The 21,623-nt window shown below is 43.1% G+C and overlaps 2 protein-coding genes across 3 annotated transcripts in view; one reads left to right on the top strand and one right to left on the bottom strand.

Annotated features, from left to right (window-relative positions):
• Positions 1 to 1,816: 1,816 nt before the first annotated feature.
• Positions 1,817 to 12,063, top strand: LOC110989234 (FAST kinase domain-containing protein 1, mitochondrial-like). The gene is made up of 10 exons (XM_087140571.1): positions 1,817 to 1,968; positions 2,595 to 2,816; positions 3,068 to 4,822; positions 5,093 to 5,332; positions 5,727 to 5,952; positions 8,071 to 8,199; positions 8,868 to 8,981; positions 9,269 to 9,425; positions 10,171 to 10,285; positions 10,909 to 12,063. The coding sequence occupies exons 3-10, from the start codon at positions 3,095 to 3,097 to the stop codon at positions 11,176 to 11,178; spliced, it is 2,979 nt and encodes a 992-aa protein (XP_086996697.1). The 5' UTR covers positions 1,817 to 1,968; positions 2,595 to 2,816; positions 3,068 to 3,094; the 3' UTR covers positions 11,179 to 12,063.
• Positions 12,064 to 12,394: 331 nt separating this feature from the next.
• Positions 12,395 to 21,623, bottom strand: part of LOC110989219 (protogenin B-like) — an 83,122-nt gene continuing 73,893 nt past the window's right edge. For both annotated transcript variants that reach the window (XM_087140570.1, XM_022253441.2), the window contains exons 18-19: positions 20,441 to 20,653; positions 12,395 to 19,666 (exon numbers count right to left, since the gene is read on the bottom strand). In XM_087140570.1, coding sequence (XP_086996696.1) covers positions 18,962 to 19,666; positions 20,441 to 20,653 — 918 coding nt within the window. In that variant the 3' untranslated portion in view covers positions 12,395 to 18,961. The remainder of the gene's footprint in view (positions 19,667 to 20,440; positions 20,654 to 21,623) is intronic.

Here is a 21,623-nt window from a genome sequence, read left to right as displayed (position 1 = left end):
CCTGGCGGTTACTCTCGAAGAAACTGAAGTTCTACTGGATGACGCCTACGATAGATGGCGCACTGACAGTTGGAAAAGCGTTGAAAGTTTCCGTCAATTTTCTAGATCGAAAAAGGGTAACAAATGACAATGACGATTGCTTATACTGAGAAGGCCGGGAAGGGCTGTTAGTGGTGTAGCGTTAATGGTCGCTCACCTTTCCGGGGCCCTGATTTTTCAACTTTTTGTATTCCCCAAACCAATAGTGCTCCCTACATCTTTGCCCCATCCCATCCACTTTTTCAGCGTTTTTCTTCTCGCGCGTCACCCAATATCTCATGGACGATCAACATTCTGTGATTTATTCAACGAATACAGCAAATGTTTGCATGCAGGGTAAGCAACTTAGAGAACAGGAACAAAATTACAAATACAGTAAGGAATATCTTTTAAAAAAGCCAAAGTTGAATTGATATAAGTTGATTATTTTAAAAACATTGAAATCATTTTCGGTCCCCCGTGATGGATAGTCTGCGACGCGTCGACAAAAGGATATTTTTTTTTTGAGAAGAGGATAATTTCTGTTTGAGCACTTCAAGGTGAGCATTGATTGATAAGTTGTGCTCGGATTTTTCTTAAGAAATATTTTGGAGGAGGACTGAAAATAACAATAACAAAAACAACAACAACAACAACAAAACCCAACATTTTCTGTGGTGTCAAGAAAAGCAAATAAGGGTCTTCAAGTCGGAGGGAAGAACTCAAAAAGAAAAGAAAAGAAAAGAAAGGAAAAGAAAAGAAAAGAAAAGAAAGGAAAAGTTCACAAGATAAACAGCACTTTGCCGTCGGTCTGACAGCCGAGCAAAAATAGGAAGTTGTTTTATTTTTCACATTTATATTGAGGTAAATCGTTGGTCGGCGGATCCTAGACTTCTCAAAATGAAAAAAAAAAAATGCTTTTCCCACTTCTGAGTCCAGAAGGTCTGCAGATTTGAGCGCCAAAAGAAATCTCGCCTAACCCTAAAAGAGCCGGGGCGGATTTGCAAATTTTTTCCGCAGTGCATTTTTTTCAGGAGCTGAGCCTTTAGGAATCTTTAGAGCCTTTGCGGTCATTTTGACATCAATTTTGTGAACAGAGAACCTACCGTTTTATCTTATGCACCGCCAATTTTTCCGAGACAGGTCAGAAAAAAATGTATACTTTTCCACTGTGGTGCTTAACTTAATACATGCAGGTTGGCACGCGCGTAGCCTTGAACTCCAATGACCGTAACAACAGAACAATTCGTTTGATTGCCAACGTCAAACTTGTAACTCGTTTGTATTGATACTGAGTGGCCAGGTTCTGGGGGAGGGGGGGGGGGGGCGAATTCGCCCCCACCCAACTCACGGTGAGAGGGACCAAAATAACCCGGCTATTTTAACAGGGTTAAAAGAGTTTTATCCATCGTGTTTCGCTTGTCCCCGCCGTGGGAACGAGTACATAGTCATGTCGTTGAAAATAAAACTCACTTCAACCAAAGTTTCAGATTCTTGTTAATTTTTTTTCCCTAAAAAATTTTACTTTCAAAATAAGGTTTTTAAAATCAGAACAGATTTCCTAGAGTAAAATGAATGGTGCACAAAGACGGAATGAAGCAAAGGAGGTAATTATGGCAGTCAAAAGCTACCGTAATAGACTTGTCCCTTTTGTAGTCTGATTTCGAGACTCAGAATTTCATACTATTGTGTTATTCAATGCGTAAGTCATGGGGTATGCTGGGAGACCAGACGATGAACACTTTCTCAACCTTATCATCGGGACTACAGTGCTCTTAAGTACGGACGTATCGTTTTGGGAACGAAAATGTAGCAGACAAGCATTATGCATGTTGTGTAACAGACAAACTAGTGTTAATGTTATTTAATCGACCAGTTATTCAACATAAGGCCTACACATTACTTCCCGGCTCCTGTGGAATGACACAACACCGTTGCGAACTAGAAACGGTGAGTTCTTCGAGAGTGCAGGTGAAAAAATCATCTTTGACCTGACGCTTTTAATTTTTTGTTTTTCTCAACTAAACGGTGTTAAAAGTCAAATTCTTGCATGATGCCTAAGTAAATTAAAGGAAAATCTAGCATGTCTAGCATTTAGGCCTAGACATCAGGCATGATTTAAGACATGCCTTGAAGCATGCTTGAAGTTGGGTTGTGGTGGCGACAGATAAAAGACAGATTGTAAAAGAGAGCCACTACAGCCCTATTTGTTGGGCTAGATTTTCTTTAGGCATGTTACTTTTTTAGGCCTAAGCACATGACAATCTTGAACTTCTTCATGTTCTTGGTGCAAATTTATTGGTAGGCCTACTCTATCATGAGCCAAATGGTAAGCCTTATGACAAATACTGCATTGGTGATTTTGCACAATGGTAGAAAGGCAGTGCAAGAAGGAAAAAAGAGCAAACATTGCCCCTTTTCCTTCCCACAGTGCTTTTCTACCATTGTCATGATTGTGCAGAATCACCCATGCAGTATTTGCGATAAGGCTTATTTGCCTTTATATAACAAAAAAAATAATTAACATCCATTCATAGGATCATCAATCAGGAGGGATTACAATAAATTTGTTCAAGGTGCAAGATTGGGCTATGAAAGCCATGATCACGATGGCTAGCCAACTTGTCTGTGTCCTGTCATGCCTGTCAGTGTCGCCTGTAAGGCTGCACCTGTGGAGGCACAGTGACGGTCTGGTGACAGGCTACCTTTTCTACCATGCCTACCTCCATGACCCCCTCTATGGTCCAACTGTATAAATTGGAAAGAATTCCCCATTGGATCATGCCTCCCATCCCCAGGTAGGCTAGTAGTATTGAATCACCTTTGACCATGTTGGCTTCTGCCCTGAAAAATACATACAGGACATGTAGGGGCCTACTCAGGCAAATGCTACTAAAACCCCTGAAAATTACCAGTAAGACTTTTAAAAGTTTGTCAGTGTTAATGACACTCAAATGTGTAGACTTATTTTCCCCAAAATCTATCAAAGTCATACCCCTGGCATTAATAAAAAAATCAGGAATCAAAGTGTTCTCTGTTTGCTTCTTAGGACATTGGAGTTTGACAGGTCAGGCTGATGAAGGGAACTGCTTTAAGTACTGTTTGCCTACAAACAAGCCGCAGTGAGCTGTTGCGAAGTATGGCGTCATCTGTAGCCAGCTTCCGAATAGGTGCTTGCATTCTTGCAAAATCCAACTTGCGCCAATTTGGCAAAGCTTCTGTCTGTGTAAGGTGTCTGTACGTCGTGAAAGACTCTGCAGGGAATGTCAAGAGCAAATCATCAGTGTCAACACAAACTGTCACACGCCAGGCAGGTATGCACTCAAAGGTCCTGAGAAATACTACAAGAAAGATTCCTGGGCATAGTTGTCAAGCAGCCGTGGAGCGATTCCGAGGAACACTGCCAGCGGATGCCCTGCTTGATGAGATCTCATCAACCACCGACCCCACTGAGGTTCTGAATCTCACGGGTCGTCACCGTGCCCGTCTGACCCATGTCCACATTTTCCATGCCTTCCACCACATCTGGCAGCTTGCCAAGCTCCATGATGGGCCATATCTGACCTGCTTTCTTGACGCAGTCCGTCGCCACCCAGAATTTGATGCCTTGTGCGTTTTGGCGGAAAACAAGCTGAGCGATGTGGATGGCAAGCTATTGGTGGACACCCTCTATGCGGCACTGAGGCTCACTCCGGAGGTGCACCACCCCTTGGTGCGAGAGTTGAGAACGGAGCTAAACCACCGGCTTGACGAGCTGGAGACGAACGCATTGTCCAAACTTGCTGTCAGCCTCGGTGACATGAATGACAATCGCAGCCCCATGTTCTGTGCCACAGTGCGACTGTTCAGCGACAAGCTGCACACAGTGGACAGTATCCGGGAGCTTTCGGCTTGGATGCGGGAGGCAATCCACCTGGTGTCTCCTCCCAACCGGCAAGCTGTCTTCCAGAGGGCTAGCCAGCTCCTCGCAGAAGCTAACCCCATGGATATTGGAGACAACAGCATCAGGAGAATTATCCACACCATGGCACGGTCGCGCAGTGTCAGTCAGCCACTGTTAAACCAGTGTGCCCAACTCTTAATGGAGATGATGGAGAGTATCCCACTCAAGGAGCTCTGCATGGTACAGTCCATGCTGCGATGCCTCAATTATGAAAACAAAGAGCTCCAGGATGCCGTCCACAAGACAATTATTAAAAAACTACCAGCCTGCCATGATCCAGAAGACCTGGCCTATGCTATTGAGAGCATCGGTAGTGTAGCCTCAGCCGATATCAAACTCCTTCTGGCAGACAAAGCGGAGGAGGTGGCTTCAGTACTCACTCCTAGTGCCATCAGCCGCATGTCTGCTGGACTGCGCCTGATGGGGTACCGGAACCACCAGACGCCCCTGGTGCAGAAACTGGTGAGGAGGATCAAAGCAGAGAGCAGCAGCCTTCAGGTGGATGGCTTGGCCGACATCGTCGGGTTCCTGGTTCGCCTGGACAGCCCCGATCCGGAGGTCTTCACCATCATCCAGGAGAGGCTCCTGGAGATCCTGGGCTTTGCTTTCTCCCCGAGCCGGGTGCTGACGGTTGTTGCCACACTCGCCCAGCTGCCCACCTTGGACTTGCTGGACTGCACCGTCCCCAAGCGAGTCCGGGCCATGATGCCCCAGCTGAACATTGCTGGCATCAATTACATGCTCCAGGCCACCAGCAAGATTGCCCGCAAGTTAGACAAGTCAAAGTTGGGCACACTCAGCCAGGAGGTTGTTGAATTAAGACAGGAGTTGTTTGAGAGAGCACAAGCGTCAATTGACCAGGTGAATTACATGTAATTAAAAATTCAGATCTTTTTTTCCTTTTTGTTATTCAAACACTACTCGTAATAATTTTTATCAGCAAGAACACAGGCATCATTACTAGCCTTCTGTGGATGAAATAGCAAAAAAATGACTTTTAAAGTCATTACAGAGTCAAACAGAGATGACAGAAAGGCTGATTGTTGATTCCTTGTTGACTGCTGAGGAGAACTCCCAAATAGAAACTTGTTGTTCTCACTTCTCTTGGTGCTTTGCATTTTGCCATTACAGATCACAAGCATCTACTACCTCAACAACATTGTGGACATCGTTCTTAGGGACGACGGGCATGTCCTAGTCCTGGACGCTGCCATGAAGCAGTACACCAACGTCCTGCACCGCATGACCCCCCAGTTGGCTGTGGACTGTGCCCGGAACCTATTCAGGGCCAGGTACCTCCAGCGGGATCTGATGGACAAGATTGCCCAGGTGGCCACCCAGAAGATGAACAAGATCACACCGATGCAGGTCAGGATTCACTTTCTTTACCCAGTTCAGGCATCGGTGAGATCACCAGTCGGATCACAAGTCAGAGAACAATTCAAATCACAATTCGGTTGAAAGGTCAAATCACAGGTCAGGTCACCAATCAAATCTCGAGTCAGGTGAAAAGTTGAATCAGGTGAAAAGGTCATATCACACATCAGGTCTCTAGTCCAATAAATTTTGACACCCAAGTCAAATCACAATTGGTCACAAAGCAGATCACAAGTCAGGTCACGAGTCCAGTCACACAGGGCTAAGCATGAAAAGAGAACGTGTTCATTAGTTACTGCATTCAAATGAAAAAAAGAACAATGAGCCCACCAAGACGATTGAAATGCACAAGGTCTCTAAGTCATACACTTGCTTGCTGCTACAAGTCTTGTACATCCTGAGTCCCTTTTGTTCGCTCAACTACCTGCCTCCCAACGCCCCAGCCTTCTTCCAGGCATGCGTGGCCCGCTGCCAACCCTTCCTGGACAGTCTGCCCACGGGCTACCTGGTGGACCTGACCCACATCCTCACCTTCCTGCAGCAGTTCCCTGAGCCTTTCATCCGGCACATCTTCAGTCTGGACTTCCTGACCAAGCTGGACGAAGAGTTGGAAAGTAGGTGGCCGATCTGAATGCCAACCCCCCTGTGTGTGGAATCATTTATTGGTGAATTTTTTGTATTAGATAGAGACCCTGGAACACATATTTTTGGTAGAGTTGCAATCGAGGATTGGAAGTTATCACAAATTTTATTAGTCCAATAACCAGTTGTCCAAACAAAGCAGAACAGTAACATTTTGATGTCATTGTTCCAGCCCAGGTGCACACGCAATGACACAAGTGATTGACTTGATACCCCAATCTTCTGTTCAGAATGATGTCATCTTCATGTTGTTGGAGAATTGCATTGCCTCAGATGTTAATGTATTGGGTGATGGGATATTTGTGTCATACGTTGTTAGTGTGACAAATTTCCCAAATGGGTGGTTATATGTGGTATCAGATGGGGTTTAAGTTTCCACAGGCAGAACTTGGAATACAGGTCAATGTTGAATGAGTTGAATGGTGTATATTAACCCTAACCCTCCAGGGTACTTTGGCTAGAAACCCTGCCAGACGCATCAGTCTGCATCATTTGTCAAAGCGGCTTGCTTGCCCCGTGGAACAAGATCTGACAGGTCAACTCTCCCCAAGGCCAAACAGCCTGGGAGTCTGTGGTTGCCAGTCACCACAAGATCCAACGGTGGCATCGTTCAATGGGACCAGCTCCCACTGACTCAACATGGGCAGTTTGTTCGGCTGCTGTTGATTGCCCAGTGCAACAAAATGCACCAGGCTTTTACTACTGTTGCACTTAGCTGCATCTGGGAGGGTTAGGGTTAAAACTGAAATCATGATTGAAACAAACCACCAGAATTTCATCAAAATCCATTTTTTGTGGATTTTGATGGACTCAGTCCAGAAGGCCTGAGGTTGACCAAATGTTGATAGATTATGATGGACTTGGTCCAGGAAGCCTGAAGCACTGCCACGGCATTCAGTGCGTACTGTCTTGGCAACATAACTGATGATATCATGTAAGCCGCTTGTAATAGGTCCATCAGTGAAGACTATCACACCAGTGGTGGACTTTTAGAAAGAAATAAGGATTGCACAAGGAGTGTTAAGTTTTGATGGATCTGGTCCAGTGCCTAGTAAAAGACAGTAGGAGGTTAGGGTGAACTAGAGTATACACAAGGCCAGTTTGAATTAGGAATGTGCTCCCCTTTGGCTGTTCAGGGTGAGTGTAGTGAATAGATTCTGACAGTTCCCTCACAAATATGCCCGGCGATCACAGGGCTCGAAATTAACGGGTGCAGGTAGCTAAAATGCACCCGTTTGTCTCAGAAATGCACCCGTAAATCATAATGATACTTAAAAATACTTATGCCCATTTGATTCCATGTACCTGAATATTTTTACCATTTGTTTCTACTTTTGTCAAGAAAAATACCTGAACTTTTTGACTTCACTTCAGATGAGCCTTGTCATGGAACCATAACATGGTACAATTTTGTTTATGATGTCACCAAACGCATGCCACAGTCTCACACACGCATACCTGCGGCCAGTGTCACGATTGTATGGAAACTGGCCCCTCGTGCATAAATTCAAGATAAATGTGTGGTTTTGGCTTAGACTTCAGTTTCGTTGGTTCCAGTCATAGCTTGAGCATGTAGTTTTGAACCATGCTCCAAAATAGCTGGAACCAGCGAAACCAAAGTCTCAGCCTAATCCACTCGTTTCAAAAATGCTTCATTGGCTGCAGTTAGTACCCTTTTATGTCTGTGTGCATATGCACGTAATAAAGGCCCAGTGCCCGACTTTTTGTGTAGCGTCGCTAAGCACATGTTTGAGGTTCTGGGTGGTTGCGCACTCACTACTAGTTGCACGTCATGTGCAACCCGCAAAAATAACTCGATCCAGGCTTTAATATCTGCCAAAGTCTAAGCCGTAAGTTATCAGTGTCATTAATTTAAACAAAAGCAACAGCAAGGACCAGGGTCTTTGTTTTTTTTCTTGAACATGCACTATGTCTTTAATATTGTGTGGGAGCTACTTACTCCTCTAAAGTGACAAATTCAGTTGTCTAAGGAGCAAGTTCTCACTCCCGTGATGATAAGCCCAATTTCGAGGCCTGGATCATGGTGGGGTTAACCACGATTTCTGGCCCATTTGTTGTTTGTCCCTCAGCCATCCCGGACCGTAGCATGATGTACCGTCGAAAGCTGATGTACCTAAACCGCACGGTTGCCCTGGAGTGTCCAGAACTGCAAGTGCCCTGGTTCCATGAACAGTTCAGCCAAGACCTTCTCAAGAAACGTGAGTTGGTCATGCAGGTGTTCACCATCTTGTATAGAAAACAAAGTGGTTATTATTTTAAGAAGAAACTTAGAGTAGCACCAGGGCCTGTCTAAAGCTTATTGAGCAATCAGGATTCTGCAAACAATTGTCATCTGCTTTGTGGAGACCTGAAGTAACTACGGTGATAGGAATGCCAATGACCACAGGGAGAGCAAGTTTGAAACTTATTTCAACCACTCAGTAGGAATTCCGTACTGCGTCAACATTTTCTTGTCTGTGCAGAGGAGTGGCTTAACCATTTGCTGCCGGGTGGTTTGAAAAATGCAGTGCACACAAACGGGACATTTTCAAGATTTTCAGATTTCAAAATTCTTCAAAAATTCATCATTTCAATTAATGGATGTTTACACCCACACGAATGACTGTCTGGTGGCCACTCTAGTCTAACAGACAAAATCTACTGACGTCCGAGTATTTCAGCCAGGCCTGCAGCCTCGTAAACAGATAAGTGAGACTGTCATATCAGAGTTTGTCTTGTTGGATATAATAAAAAGTAACCCAGCATTTGCTGTTACCTTCCGAAGTGTCATCGCTCCGTCTTTAGCCTCAGGCAGAAGCGAATTTTGGGGAAATTTCACAAATGAGACAGTAGAAAGGTTTTCACCGACATTCTCTTGTGCGATCAGGTTCTTTAACAATGGACTCATCGCTGATGTCGATACAGAGCTCCCTGGTTGAGGTGTTGGGCGGCCCTCAGTATCTCCGATCCTTTGTCGTGTCGCCGTACTACTACGATATCTGTAAGTACTCAAACCAAACAGAGAGGATCAGTTCAACAATAGCATGCTGGACCCTTCATGTTGACACTACGTGTGTTTCGAAGATTCGGTCAATTCTGCAACAACCATTTGAAAATTTGAGCTGTACAAGAAAGCAGGAGGTTACCTGTTCGATTCCCAGCAAGTAAGATCACAAATATTTTCTGACAACCTCTCAATTAATATTGTGTAAACGGTACTTATTGAATTACGTGTGTGAAGTACAAAACCCAGTTTTTAAATTTTCATTACTCTGTTCTATTTCCCAGCCTTTGAGTGTGTATTGGACAGCGATGGCCACCCCCTGGCCTGCGCCGACTATGGCAGTGTCCTCAACCGCTCTGAGGGCAAGGTGGCCGGCACCATGCTAGCCGATCTGATGCAGTGGGGAACCCAGACCAAGCAGCTGCCGCCAGGTGCACAGAGGTGATTGACGGGGGGCAGCCTCAGGGACTTGACAGGACCTTAAAGATAACTGTGCGGTGTTATGTAACCCGGCTCAGTGTGCTGCTGACCTCTTTTCAATAGGGGCCAGATTAGCATGCAGCGGTGCTTTGTGGCTCATCGCTGCGGTGGTGGAGAGCTTTTGTCCCCGGTGGTAATCCGCTCCCTCTAAATGCCCCAAACCGTGGTATACTGTTTCAAATCAAGGCTAGATTATCTCCACTATTGAGAGAGAAAAAATGTCGGTAATTCCCAGCAGCCTGGTCTTTTGTTCTGAGTACGGTCTTTTGTTACAAGGCCCTGTTCCCTTTGTCCGAGTTCGGAGACCCCGGCCACGCATATAAAGCATACGTGTCCGGATCCAGAATCCCCGGCAGGAAGTGGTTAATGTCCTTATCTTACCTTAGATAATTACATGTATTGTCGTAGTCAAGACCATCACAAGACCAGTCACCAGACCAGACACAAGTGACTGGCTGACTTGAATTCAGACTGGAAGTCTTGGATGGTCTCAATAGGCCTTGACTTCAACACTGTTGAGAACCTTGCTTCAGAATTTCTGATCAATCCAACTAGGAGATTGCACAGCATGTAATAGAAAGTGGACGAGGTCTATCTCTAACAGATTGAAGAATTTGGAACAGAAATGTCGCGTGAAAAGTGTTGAATGAATACCTCTTGACCAGTTTGCACAACGAAGCGAGTTTTACATTTCTCTTATTTTCAGGGTTGCTATTGACTTTTTGCCAAGCGCTCTGTTCTGCATCAACTCCAGACACACCCTGGGCATGGTGGCCCTGAAACAAAGACACTTGGAGCTCATGGGGTACAGATACGTCCAGGTAAGAATTCACCCAGGCCCAACAGTAGATACGTTGTGCTTGCTGTAGCTGAAAATTATAATGCTGCTTGAGCGCCATTCGGGCCAGTTTAGTATTTCTTACAATTAATGTTAAATTGTAACAACCACCGGTGCTCTGTGTTCTGTTCGCGCAAAGATATTTCATTACCTCCGGAGGGGAAGCTGTGGGAGAATATTGGGGACAGGTTAATTTTGTGAACCAGAAACGTAGACCCTCTGTAATGGGGTCTAACTGTAAACCTGGCTTACCAGTTTTCATTTGTGATACATTTTTGCTTAGGGGACTTTTTCCTGCCCATAGCAACTGTATATGTTAAGCAACTCTGTTTATTGACCCCAGGGACTTTAAGTTCAAGGAGATGGAAAACAGAAAATATAATTTACCCCCCCCAAAAGAAAAACCTAAAAAAGAGTGCCATTAGAAACTGTTTACTTGGTGTTGTCTTGGTCAGTAAGTAGCTTTTAGTTCGAAGTAGGACTTTCCTTGTTCTGCAGTTCCATAAAGACGACCTTAGGCAAGTAGCTAAAATTAACATTTTGTATCTACAGATTAGAAAATCCCCACACAACTTGATTCTGCCCAATGCCTATTTCTGCCTACAGATCCCCCACTTTGTGTGGAGCTCCCAGGTGCTGGCCGAACACGAGGAGCGTATTGAATACCTGCGGTGGCTCATCTTCAGTCCCAGCAAGGGACTGGAAGAACAGCGGCCGGCGGCAGCGGCAGCGGAGAACACAGGGGTTGGCCTGAGTGGGGTATTGACGGACAAGGTCCGGCCCAAGCTGCCCAAGAACCTGGGCATCCAAGAGGAGGGGCTACTGGAGGACGAGATGGTGCTGAAGGTCCTCAACACCTTTGACACCATCCGATGAGGATCATGTCCACCCCCCCGGCTGGCGCATTGCAGCATTGCTCTTGGGGACAAAGTAACGGGACAAGCGCACGGGCTCATTTTCAAAATGTTGTTCTCAGAATTACATTCTTTATTTGATAAGTATAAAAACTCTGTAACTTAAAAACTGTTCTCCCTAAGGCCCCGGGGTAGACGACAATGAAGGACATTCATTCTTAAGAGTTTGAGGAAAAAACCCTCAACAAAACACTTTGAAATTCTATAAAGCTTTTATATGAATTCAGTTTACCATTATATCATTTGGCTATATTCCCTGACAGTCCTCCTTGGTCTTAAACATTAGCATGAGCTCTACAGCAGTTATACCGAACTTCCAATCCTGGCGTGGGTCAGTGTAAATACAAGTGTTTACAGTACATTTATCTTCCCGAAGCGAGTTTTTTCTTGAGGGGCAGAGTGTGAAATTCATAAAATGTTTGAAATACACACAGGAAAGTGTATTTTTTCAGTTTCCTACTTTTCAGTTAACTTGCCTATGTGGACTGTGAAGTTATGCCAATAAAATTACAAAAAATCGTTGAACTTGGTTTATGCGCAAAAGTTATTGTACTGAGTGTGTATTAAGTTCAGGGTGAAAAAATGAATTATAATTAAGCCCGAGAAACCATGGCAGTAAAGCCCCTTCCCTCAACTTGCACTTGTGCCCCTTGCAGAATCTTTGAAAAAAGTTTTCCCTCAAGTACGTCTTGGCAAGAGATACATGTTCATGTAGCAATAATGCATGTACATGTAGTGCTGTTTTTAAAATCACCAAAGCGAGGACCTTGGCTTTCGAAGTGTGGCAAACGCCATACCAGGGGCTCTGTAATTTATCATTAAAGGGGAAAAATAATTGAAAAAATAAGTAAATAGAGTGGACCAATGTCAACAGTGGATGCCATAAAATTTTGATTCCTGCTTGTCTGCATTAATAAGAAGTAAAAAAAAAGAGAAAAAATTCCGGCCTAACCCCCTCCCCCGGAAAAATCCTGGATTTTTCCCCCAACATGCTCCCAAAGGCTAAGCGCAGGCATTTACCGACTGGCCGCTAAGGATAGCGAAACATCCTTTGTTCCGGTTGCATTGTGTACTTGATGGTAATATAAAGAACACATACAAATGCCATTTCCCTAGTTTTCTCTGGGAATATGAAATGTAAACACCATCCAAAAATAAGACGAGATAAACACTCAACATTCTGTCCACCCGTATATCACTGGCGCATTTTATTTTCTTTTAGTGTAAGACAATATGTATATATATTTATATATAGAGACACTGCTGTCAGCAATAATATCCTGAACACTGGTCTTTCATTATCTGCCCCCCCCCTTTTCTCTTAATGTACAAAATCTTGTAATGCTGTATGCAAACATTCAGTGAAACGAGCTTGACCCGTGAAGGGGGCCTGAAGTTTGAATAAACAAGGCAGTGTACGAAGTAGAAAATAATTCAGTCGCATCAGCGGTTGTGCTCCACAATGGGACAGAGGAAAAAAGTCCCCGGTTGGGCCAACACATGCGTTCGCAGTTGGGCAAAGGGCCCGGTTCCAACTTGGACAAAGGTGACATGGATTTGAAAGAATGAATGCAGAACAAATCCCCGCACTGTTGCTCACTGTTGGGGAAGGCTTAACTTTCATCCTGAAGTGACATCAAAAATTTCTTTTGGCCTCCCAACAATGTCCAACTCTGCAGCAATGGACACAATGAAAACACTCTGGCTTGCAATTTCTGTTTTCAATTCAAGCAAGTGATGCCAAGACTATTGGTATTTTAAGGTCAGCACGTTATCATGAAAACAATTCAATACAAAACAATTCCACCTTGAAAACTCACTTTAAAATAGTTCTTCACCCTGTACTTATCTTCATCAGAAATGACCCCAGTTTTGTTGTTAGTGGGTGTGCCATCCCCAATAAAAAAAAACCCCAATATTTTGTTGGATGCCCCTCAAAAGGCCTACCAACAAAACTCTGCAGTTGCTGGAAATTCATTTTGTTTTCAAGCCTTTTTATTACTCCCTTCAAAAACGCTTGCACAAAACAGCTGTAAATTGAAGTTACTATGTTGCAGTGGAACCAGTGAAGAACCCAAGAAGAACAGGGAGTTCCCCTCAATTAGGTTGGAAAGGCTAGCAAATCAACTCTTTCTGAACAAAAGATGGCGCCCTTTTCCCCCTTCCCCCTCCTGTCTTTAAGGGGAAGTCAAGCTGCCTAATTAAACTCTGCATATGTACCAAGTCCTGATTATTAATACTATATGCATTAAACCAAACACAACAAAACCTTACTGCTACACTGATTAACAATTTATTAAAAAAAAAAGGAAAAAAAAAAGACAACTTCACATTTGAAAACTGAGATATATGACAGGACATTGGCAATACCACACCAGGGTGCTTAAAGGTAGTTACTGGTTTAAAATTAATTCCAGCCCCAAAAATGTCACAGAGCCTGATACTTCTCAATATGAAGCAAGAAAATCCAGCAGATTTTTGAGGAAGAATTTTGCCTGATAAAAATCCGAGGCGTGTGAGCGGCCACTTGGAATTAAAGCTGAAAACAGATATTAAACAGCTGAAACGTAAACAGTTCCCATACTTTTGTACAGACGAGGTGTACAAAAAAGCTGAAATTCAGGGTCAACATCTGAACAAAAAAAGCTAAAATTAGCTAAAAAGCTGAATTCTCACACCCCTGGTATAATCAGGAATTAGATACAATAATAACGAGCATTGACAATATGCAACCCATTTATACCAAATCGTATTCCAAAATATCTGTTTTCTGCAATAAATATTGAGGAGTGAATATTTTCAGATTATGTCAATGATTAATTTAAAAACTTTGAGAATCAATATTCCTCTGGGGCGATACCTCGACCAGACAAAAAAGAAAAGGTAATTTTTTTCTTTGTGTTTTGATAAAAACAAAGCTGCTGAAGTTAAATATGGCCAATCAGTGGTGAAAATATTTAGGACATGATTTGAGGCACGTATATATTACAGGACTTAAAAGTAATCTTTCTTTTTCTGAAATATTAATAAATTATTTTATGTACATAAATCCTTTTCACCTTTTTTCCTCCATACTTTATACACTGTGTGTTTTAAAAGTAATTAAAAGGGATTAAACTGCACCTTAAAAATATTTCTTCAAATCCTGACTTTCCAATTCGTGAATTCATTTCTTTTACCCTCCCCCCCAAAAATAAAACTAATGTGCATTTATTCTGGTAGAATTGGCCACAATATTTAACACCTGTTGCATGTTGCAGCTTTGAAAATTTTTTTTGTAGGTTTGCCATTTTTTTTTTAGTTGTTTTGATTTTGTGTAATTTAAGTGATTGTTTGGCATTTTTAAGTTTCGGTTTGAACGGGACTGCATTTTATATAGTTCTACAGGAATGCCTTCCAAGAGTTGTTTTGTTTCTTTTGAGATTGCCAAAAAATATCGATGACATAATCCAACGAAAGAAACATTTCCATGACTTTTCCTGAGCATTTTTTTCTTCAAGACATATCCCCCAAAGCTGGACTGATTGACAGACAATCAACGTGCACACTTTAGAATAAAAAAAAAAAAAAAGTCAAAGCTTAATCCTACCCAGATGTTCCCCCGGCACCCGTATGTCATCAGCTTTTCGTTTTATGTACAGAGGTTAATATGTCAAGTCTGCTGACTCTCCTTACACCCAAAAAAAATCCATCACTCTTTGAATACAAACTGACAAGGGTTCAAAATCTACAAAGACCACTACGTTTCAAAGAGCAAAACAAAAGGGTATCCATAAGTATAGATGTCCAACTGACTGGAAATCGTAAACAAGCTTCATTGACCGATGTTGTCCTGTAGGACCTGAATATCGGCTTGTTGGTTTGTATACCCGTATGCACGTTTGGCCCCCTGCTAGGCCTCTCACTTTAAAAAAAAAGGAAAAAAAAAAAAGGAAAAAAGGCCAATCGGAAGCTTCTCGCTTAAAAATAACCCCAATAATCCAGCCCATTCTTGAGGCTGCTGAGAAGACACTGCCAATGAAGAGAGAGATGCCAGAATACAAGGACTATTTACATTATGGGCCGGATCCAACCTGTCCATGGATGGAGACAATACATTTACAAACAGAACACGCTATGGAAGATTTATGCATTGAAACAAACTGTACGCAATCTCTCTCTCTCGTTTTGGTTATTTAAAACCATCTCGTTTACAATGTACATGTTAAAATCCCTAATTTGGGACACAGATTCGAGTGAGTGAATACTTCCAAAACAAAAAACACAGAGAAACTTGTTACAAAGTCTGAAAAATAATCAAACTTGAAAAGAGTGACCAAGAAGAATGTTAACTGTTTTCCGCAGGGCAGACAAGTAACATTTGCATGAATCTTGGTCGACAAGAAATCATCAAAACGATAGTGCTGGTGCATGAAGGTTTTTGTTGCTTCAACAAAAGTGTTCGTCTCTTCCAAAGAAAGCCCATTACATAAACTGGTAACCGATATGGCCAAACGCACAATGACTGCATTCATCCTTTTCGCCACAATTCACTGTTACATTAATTGACGGGCCAACAAGTTGTTGCCTGTCCCTGTTGACAATTCTGAGGTAGAGGTGTGTTGTTCATTAAAAAAAGAAAAGAAAGCACAACCCTAACACCTAAAACATGCAACAAGAAATGAGCACAGGTTGTTGTAACATGGAGGGTAGGAAGGGCGAGTGGGTGGGGAACTGTCAATGCACTAGGGCTCCTTTTTTTGTGTATGTACAGGATCAACTATGCGATGCACTGAATAACTCATCTTGGTGTGACCACCAAACTGGAACATGTTGGCATGAATATCATGATCTGAGCATAATGACCATACGCCTCAACAAAAGTATCAACTCCAACCTTATCAAAAACAAATTCCTTCTTTATCCAGAAACCCGATTTCATTTCTGAATTATCGCCCGAGGGACAGAGCTTCACATGATTTCGGCAGCACAAAATATGCAGGTTTCTCCGAAGTGAATTCTTGGGGGGGGGGGGATTGCAAAGGCATCCTTGTCTGCATGGCAGTGTCAATTGGCAGGTTGCCAACCGTGAGATCAGTAAATGAACTATGATCACAGTCACATGGACTTGGCTCATATACAGTTACTTGACAGAGGATAGCTGCTACGTCTTCATATTGTAAGGATACCTTATAACTAGCTGCAATTACCATGCTAATATAAGTCTCCTTATTAAAAATTGCTGACAATGTTTTGTTTTTGTTTTATTTTGTACAAGATACACAAGCACTACTCATGGCACACATGAATACCCGTCATCGAATACAGTTTTTTTAAATGTCTGTGCAAGTGATTAGAAAACTTGATAAAATGTATAACAAACCAGACACCCAAGGGTCACACATGCACTAAAACAGTAACGGACAGAGTCCATGTAGCATTCACTAAAGATTGGAGTCCTCACTGGGAGAGCTGTAAGTCTCACTTCCCTCCCCCCGACAAAAAAAGCAAGAGGGAAGGAGAATAGTCTTTCAAACATTTGAGAGTTGAGACGCCATCTCTCAAACCCTCGACTTTTAAGGAGCAAGCACATCTCTTCTGACAAAAGACATAATTACTACATGTCCCTTCCTTCAAAAAAAAAAACCCCAAAATTCCCAACCTACAATCGGGACCGAAGTCTTGAGTGAAAGCCACCGGGAACCCTATCCAAACTGCCCTAACAGACTAATCTACACTTGGCTATCTTAAAAAGTGCACCTGAATAATTAATTAAAACTAGCATATGATAATCGAAAAAAGTTTACTCCTTTTTAAAACACATGACGAAGAATACATCAATAACCTGTACAGTTTTTGTCTTTTTTTCTCCCCATTTTCTTTATCTTACGATATAAATTGTATAATAATGTATCATACATTATGCTTCCCTGGAGTCTCGTATTTTACACATTTATTTCTGAGGTAGAAATACCTTTTCCTCAAACATAAAGGATACTTGAAAAAAATATGACGAAAAAAACAAGAAAAAAGTGCATAAAATGACAAAAACCACATAGGGTTGTGAAAGTGTTACAAAGTAAACAAGCTGTGTTTGGTTAAGGAATTGTGACAGAAACATAATGATTTCTAGGGTACACTACCCACATTCCATGTATGTTTCCACAGTGAAATAGTGGGACAAAGGCGTGTTGCCTGTTGGTCGATGCAAATAAGACGGACTTGTTCAGGTGAAGGCTTTTTTGGGGGATGCAAAGAATGTCAACAGACGAAATGGACGCGGGGAACTGGGTATAAGTGGGGAACACAGCTTGCAATGTGGAGAAACTCAACACATGCCTATCAAACACACCAAAACCCCCCAAAATAAAAATCAAACAAAAAACCCCCAAAACAGAAGAGTCTTTTTACTACACGTCTGAGGTAATTAGTAATACATTTGTCTGCACAACGGCGAAGACATGAAGACGTGTGCTGTAAGCACGAGGCACAGTTACTCACAATCCAAACAATTGTGATCAAAGAACATGGAACAATTTCTTCTTTATTCGATAGGTTACTGAAAGTGACTCATTTATCTCCACTGTGGCAGGTGCCTCACTGCATTGCGATGCTTAAATGCATTTTGTGTGAGTATATCCTTTTTCAGACCTCCTGCACCATTTCAGTATCGGCAATGGACTCTTTTGGATTTGTTGCATTGAAATCTGACTCCAAGATATGAACTTGGCAAGGTACTCCAAAATGGATTGATCACCAGAGATGGAAGCGTGTGATCTCCAACAAAGGTAAGTGCAAGGTTCTGCAGGATCTGTGCGATTTTTCCCTTCTTGTTTTGGCAATTTAAACCCCCAAATCTCTATTTAATGACTGACACGTTCATAATTGGATGTCTGCTGCATCGACTTGAAAACCAAAATTTGGAGAATTTCTTAGTGCATATCCACAGGTGACATTCCCTTTTTTTTTTTACTGTGGGTGGCTGGAACACTTCAAATCAAATTTATAAAAAGCTTCTGAACACTGAGTGTTTCGCTGCTCAATCCAACAAGATCATTTCCTGGACGATGCATCTTTTTTTAACTAAACATGATAAATACGCATTAAAACCTCAAATAAAAAACAAAACAAAAACCCAAAAAACAAAAACCCCGCATACATTAACTTTAAAAAGCAGAAACAAAAATGCATACGATAATGATAAGAATAATACAAATTTCAGTAAATAAATTACATTCCGTTTGGACATGTAAAGATAGCAGCTATATAGAGGTCACTACTCCAAACCCGTAGTGAGATATGAGGTCATATCAGCTACACAGCTTCTTTGCTTCATCCCCTTTTCGTTTTGTCTCCATGAAGCATCGCACATCTCCTGCGGGTCCGACAGTGAGTCAACATCAGGAGAGATCCTTTACTGTTTCACATTATCACAATGCAAACATCCTTTTTCTTGTCTTTTAAATATATCTTCTCAGCTGTCAGTCTTTCGTGGGGGTTGAGGTAAGTCCACTCGTTGGCCGGCTCCTGGTCAGTTCCTCGGCCAAGTTTAAATAGTTTTTTTTCTTCTCAGTTGATACGCACTCGTATGCATGGCATGGTCCTGAGAATGTGTAGTGTTTATGCCACGCATTATAGTAGCAGCACCAAACTGAACGAATCAAATGCAGTTGATATTATCAGGTAGATTGGTTACGTACATTTCCTCTCTTCTTTTGCGCTTCAATTTAAAAAAAAATGTCGTGCTGTGTTTCTCCATCTTCTCTTTAGACAGCGGTGGAGCAAGACCCTGAGCTCAACTCCTCCAGGACACGGTTGAGGAAATCTGGACTGGTGTCTTCGCCCTGCACTGTTGTCTCTGGCGTCTGCTGGTGTCCCCCGAGGGCATCAGCACTGTCCGGTGACGGAAGGGCCTCGGCGTTCTGCTGGCAGGGAACCTCCATGTCACTGGGTGCTTGACTCTGTCGTTGCCAGACGGATGATGATGGCTGTGGCACCGCGCAATCTGAGGTGGAGGTGACCACGTTTCCCCCCCGCTGGACCCTGCATGGAACCCGCCCGGTGTGTCTGGGCCACGTCAGTTCGTTCCTTTGCAGCGTCGGGGCTGGGGTGGGAGCGGGCCACCTCCCGTCTGAGGAGCACCAGTCAGCCTGCCAACTCCCCTGGCCACTGCCACTAATGTCGACACCCGTATGCCTGGTGGCGTGGAGACCCTGAGATTGTGGGGCAGACTGCTGCCGTGGTGGTGATGGCGATGAGGGCAGCACCCTGGCGACCCTTGACCCCATCACAGGCTCGCCGTAAGATCCCGTGGAGGAGTCAGAGAGCTGAGGACAGGGCACGATGCAACAGCTGCTGCACTGAGGTAGTTTGCTGGCCAGGCAGCACTGCTGCATAGCCATGGTGCGGTGGTTAGGATCCTGAGAGTAAGAGGAGAAGCCACCCGAACTACTGCTGGCTTCCGATTTGCCCTGCAAACCACAAATTCAAAGTTACTGAGACAATTCGAGCAAAAATGGGAACCCTTTCAAATACAGTGACCAGCTGGGCCAAGCCTGCCAAATACCACTTGTCATGACAAGGTTTGAATAACAGTGACACAGCCTTGTTCAAAAGTACACAGGTTTTTTCAGGCCATTTGGGGGGCTATCTGCAGTATCTATACAGGATTTTCAGTCCCATGAATTTTGACGGTCAGCGTTCAATTTAAACAGATGTGCACGAAAATTATGGCTTACATGAAATTGCAAATAGAAATACCCAGATTCGAAAATGCACGTGCCTCCACAGACACGACTCGCTTTCTTAAGTGCCTTTGCCTGTCACGTTATTTCACATGAAAAACCTCTATATGAGGTTTTGGAGTCCACTAAACACACGCTGCTCAGCAAGCACATGGATCGGGGTTCAAGCCCGAAGGACTTTTGCAAGTTTCATTTTCATTCTTCCTGTAATTTTTTCAACAAAATCCGACTTACATCCATAGATGCTGTTCTTTCAATTGTCTGGTTAATTCATACCCTTGGAGGACGTTTTTTTTTTTTAAGGTCAATGAAGATCCATACATTACTGAACACACTTGTATGGTTCCTGTTTCCACTCCTGAAGATTGGTGCAAGAGAATTACGCAACAACCAGTCTAAGGTGTTGCGATCATAGCAATGGCATAAGAAATAAATTAGAGAATTCCACTGGTGGTTTTTTATTCAAAATCTACAGATGTGTTTTCTTTCAGCCTTGCCCACCTGAGAGTTGTCCTCCCCCAAGTCTGAGTTGGTTACGCTCTCGCTGCCAGGAAGGAGGGCCATACTTGAGGCATCGGGGTCAGCACTGCAGGGACCAGGAGGTCGCGGGAACCGGGACGGCATGGCCATGCCACCGTTGGGACAATGGTGGTGGTGGTGGTGGTGGTAGGTACGGACAGGGCCATTGCCGTTGATGATCAGAGGGGTGCCACCCTAATGCAGAAGAGGGACACAGTTGTAGGGTAATATTTCTCATAACCCACATTGTTTGACACAGTCTGGTCATCTGTAACTCGTTTCTGTTTCTTTTTTTCCCCCAACAAGTCGGTGAACTTTTTTAAGAGACCAGATTTACTAAAATGAACAGTTTGTTCAAACGTAGACACCCTGTTTGCAGGGAACCGGTGGGATATATTTCATTTGGATTCAACAAATGCCTCAAACACCAGTCTCCTCCTCGAAGGGACTCAAAATCTTCATGGCACAAGCTTTTACAACGAAGGCTAACTGTAAACTTTAAGCCCAAGGTTTAAAAACCTCACCAAAAGGACACCACAGTGGTTTCTGAACTCAACTTCCTTACTGCATGCACGGCCCACTTTACAACTTGCCAACTATATTTTTTACATTGCACTTGTCACAGGTGCAACATCATTTTAGGGCCAGAAATGACTTTTTTTTTTAAAACGATAAGATACAACCAAAGTCCACTACAAAGTTGGACTTCAAAAACGCTGTCTATAGGTGGTAATTTGTTCATTATTTAAGCGACATTTATGACCGCATTTTCGCGTTCAAAAACCTTCCAATATCGTGGAGCAATACTTGCTACGACACCCAGATGCAGCCCAAGACTGCTTATGGGATCCACACACACCCAAGCTCTATGATCTACATGTAGCTTGAGCCTGTGTATGTACAAACTCAATTGGAATCAATCAAGCAGGGGAATCAGTACAGACCTCATCAAGTTTTGCAAACGGAATTTGCCAGAACGTCTTCAACCACTTCATGCCGGGGCATTTTCCAATGTTGATGATGCTGGGCCAGCATAATTATTATTTTTTCCATTTTCAAAATTCTTCAAAATTCATCTTTTCATTTAACGGTCGTTTATAGCTGCACCAAGTAATCTTTAGGCACTACTTTAAGTTGACAGGTGGCCTTCATTGACGCCCGAGTA

This window comes from Acanthaster planci, linkage group LG08 (assembly GCF_054643075.1).
Source record: "Acanthaster planci isolate LZ-2023a linkage group LG08, COTS_SCS, whole genome shotgun sequence".
NCBI classification, from domain to species: Eukaryota; Metazoa; Echinodermata; class Asteroidea; order Valvatida; family Acanthasteridae; genus Acanthaster; species Acanthaster planci.
This window is presented reverse-complemented; position numbering and strand designations above follow the sequence as displayed.

Coding starts and splice junctions, on each gene's coding strand:
- LOC110989234 (XM_087140571.1), top strand. CDS start 3,095: ATGAAGGGAACTGCTTTAAGTACTGTTTGCCTACAAACAAGCCGCAGT. Junction 8,200..8,867: donor CCAAGACCTTCTCAAGAAAC/GTGAGTTGGTCA, acceptor TTGTGCGATCAG/GTTCTTTAACAATGGACTCA. Junction 8,982..9,268: donor GCCGTACTACTACGATATCT/GTAAGTACTCAA, acceptor TCTATTTCCCAG/CCTTTGAGTGTGTATTGGAC.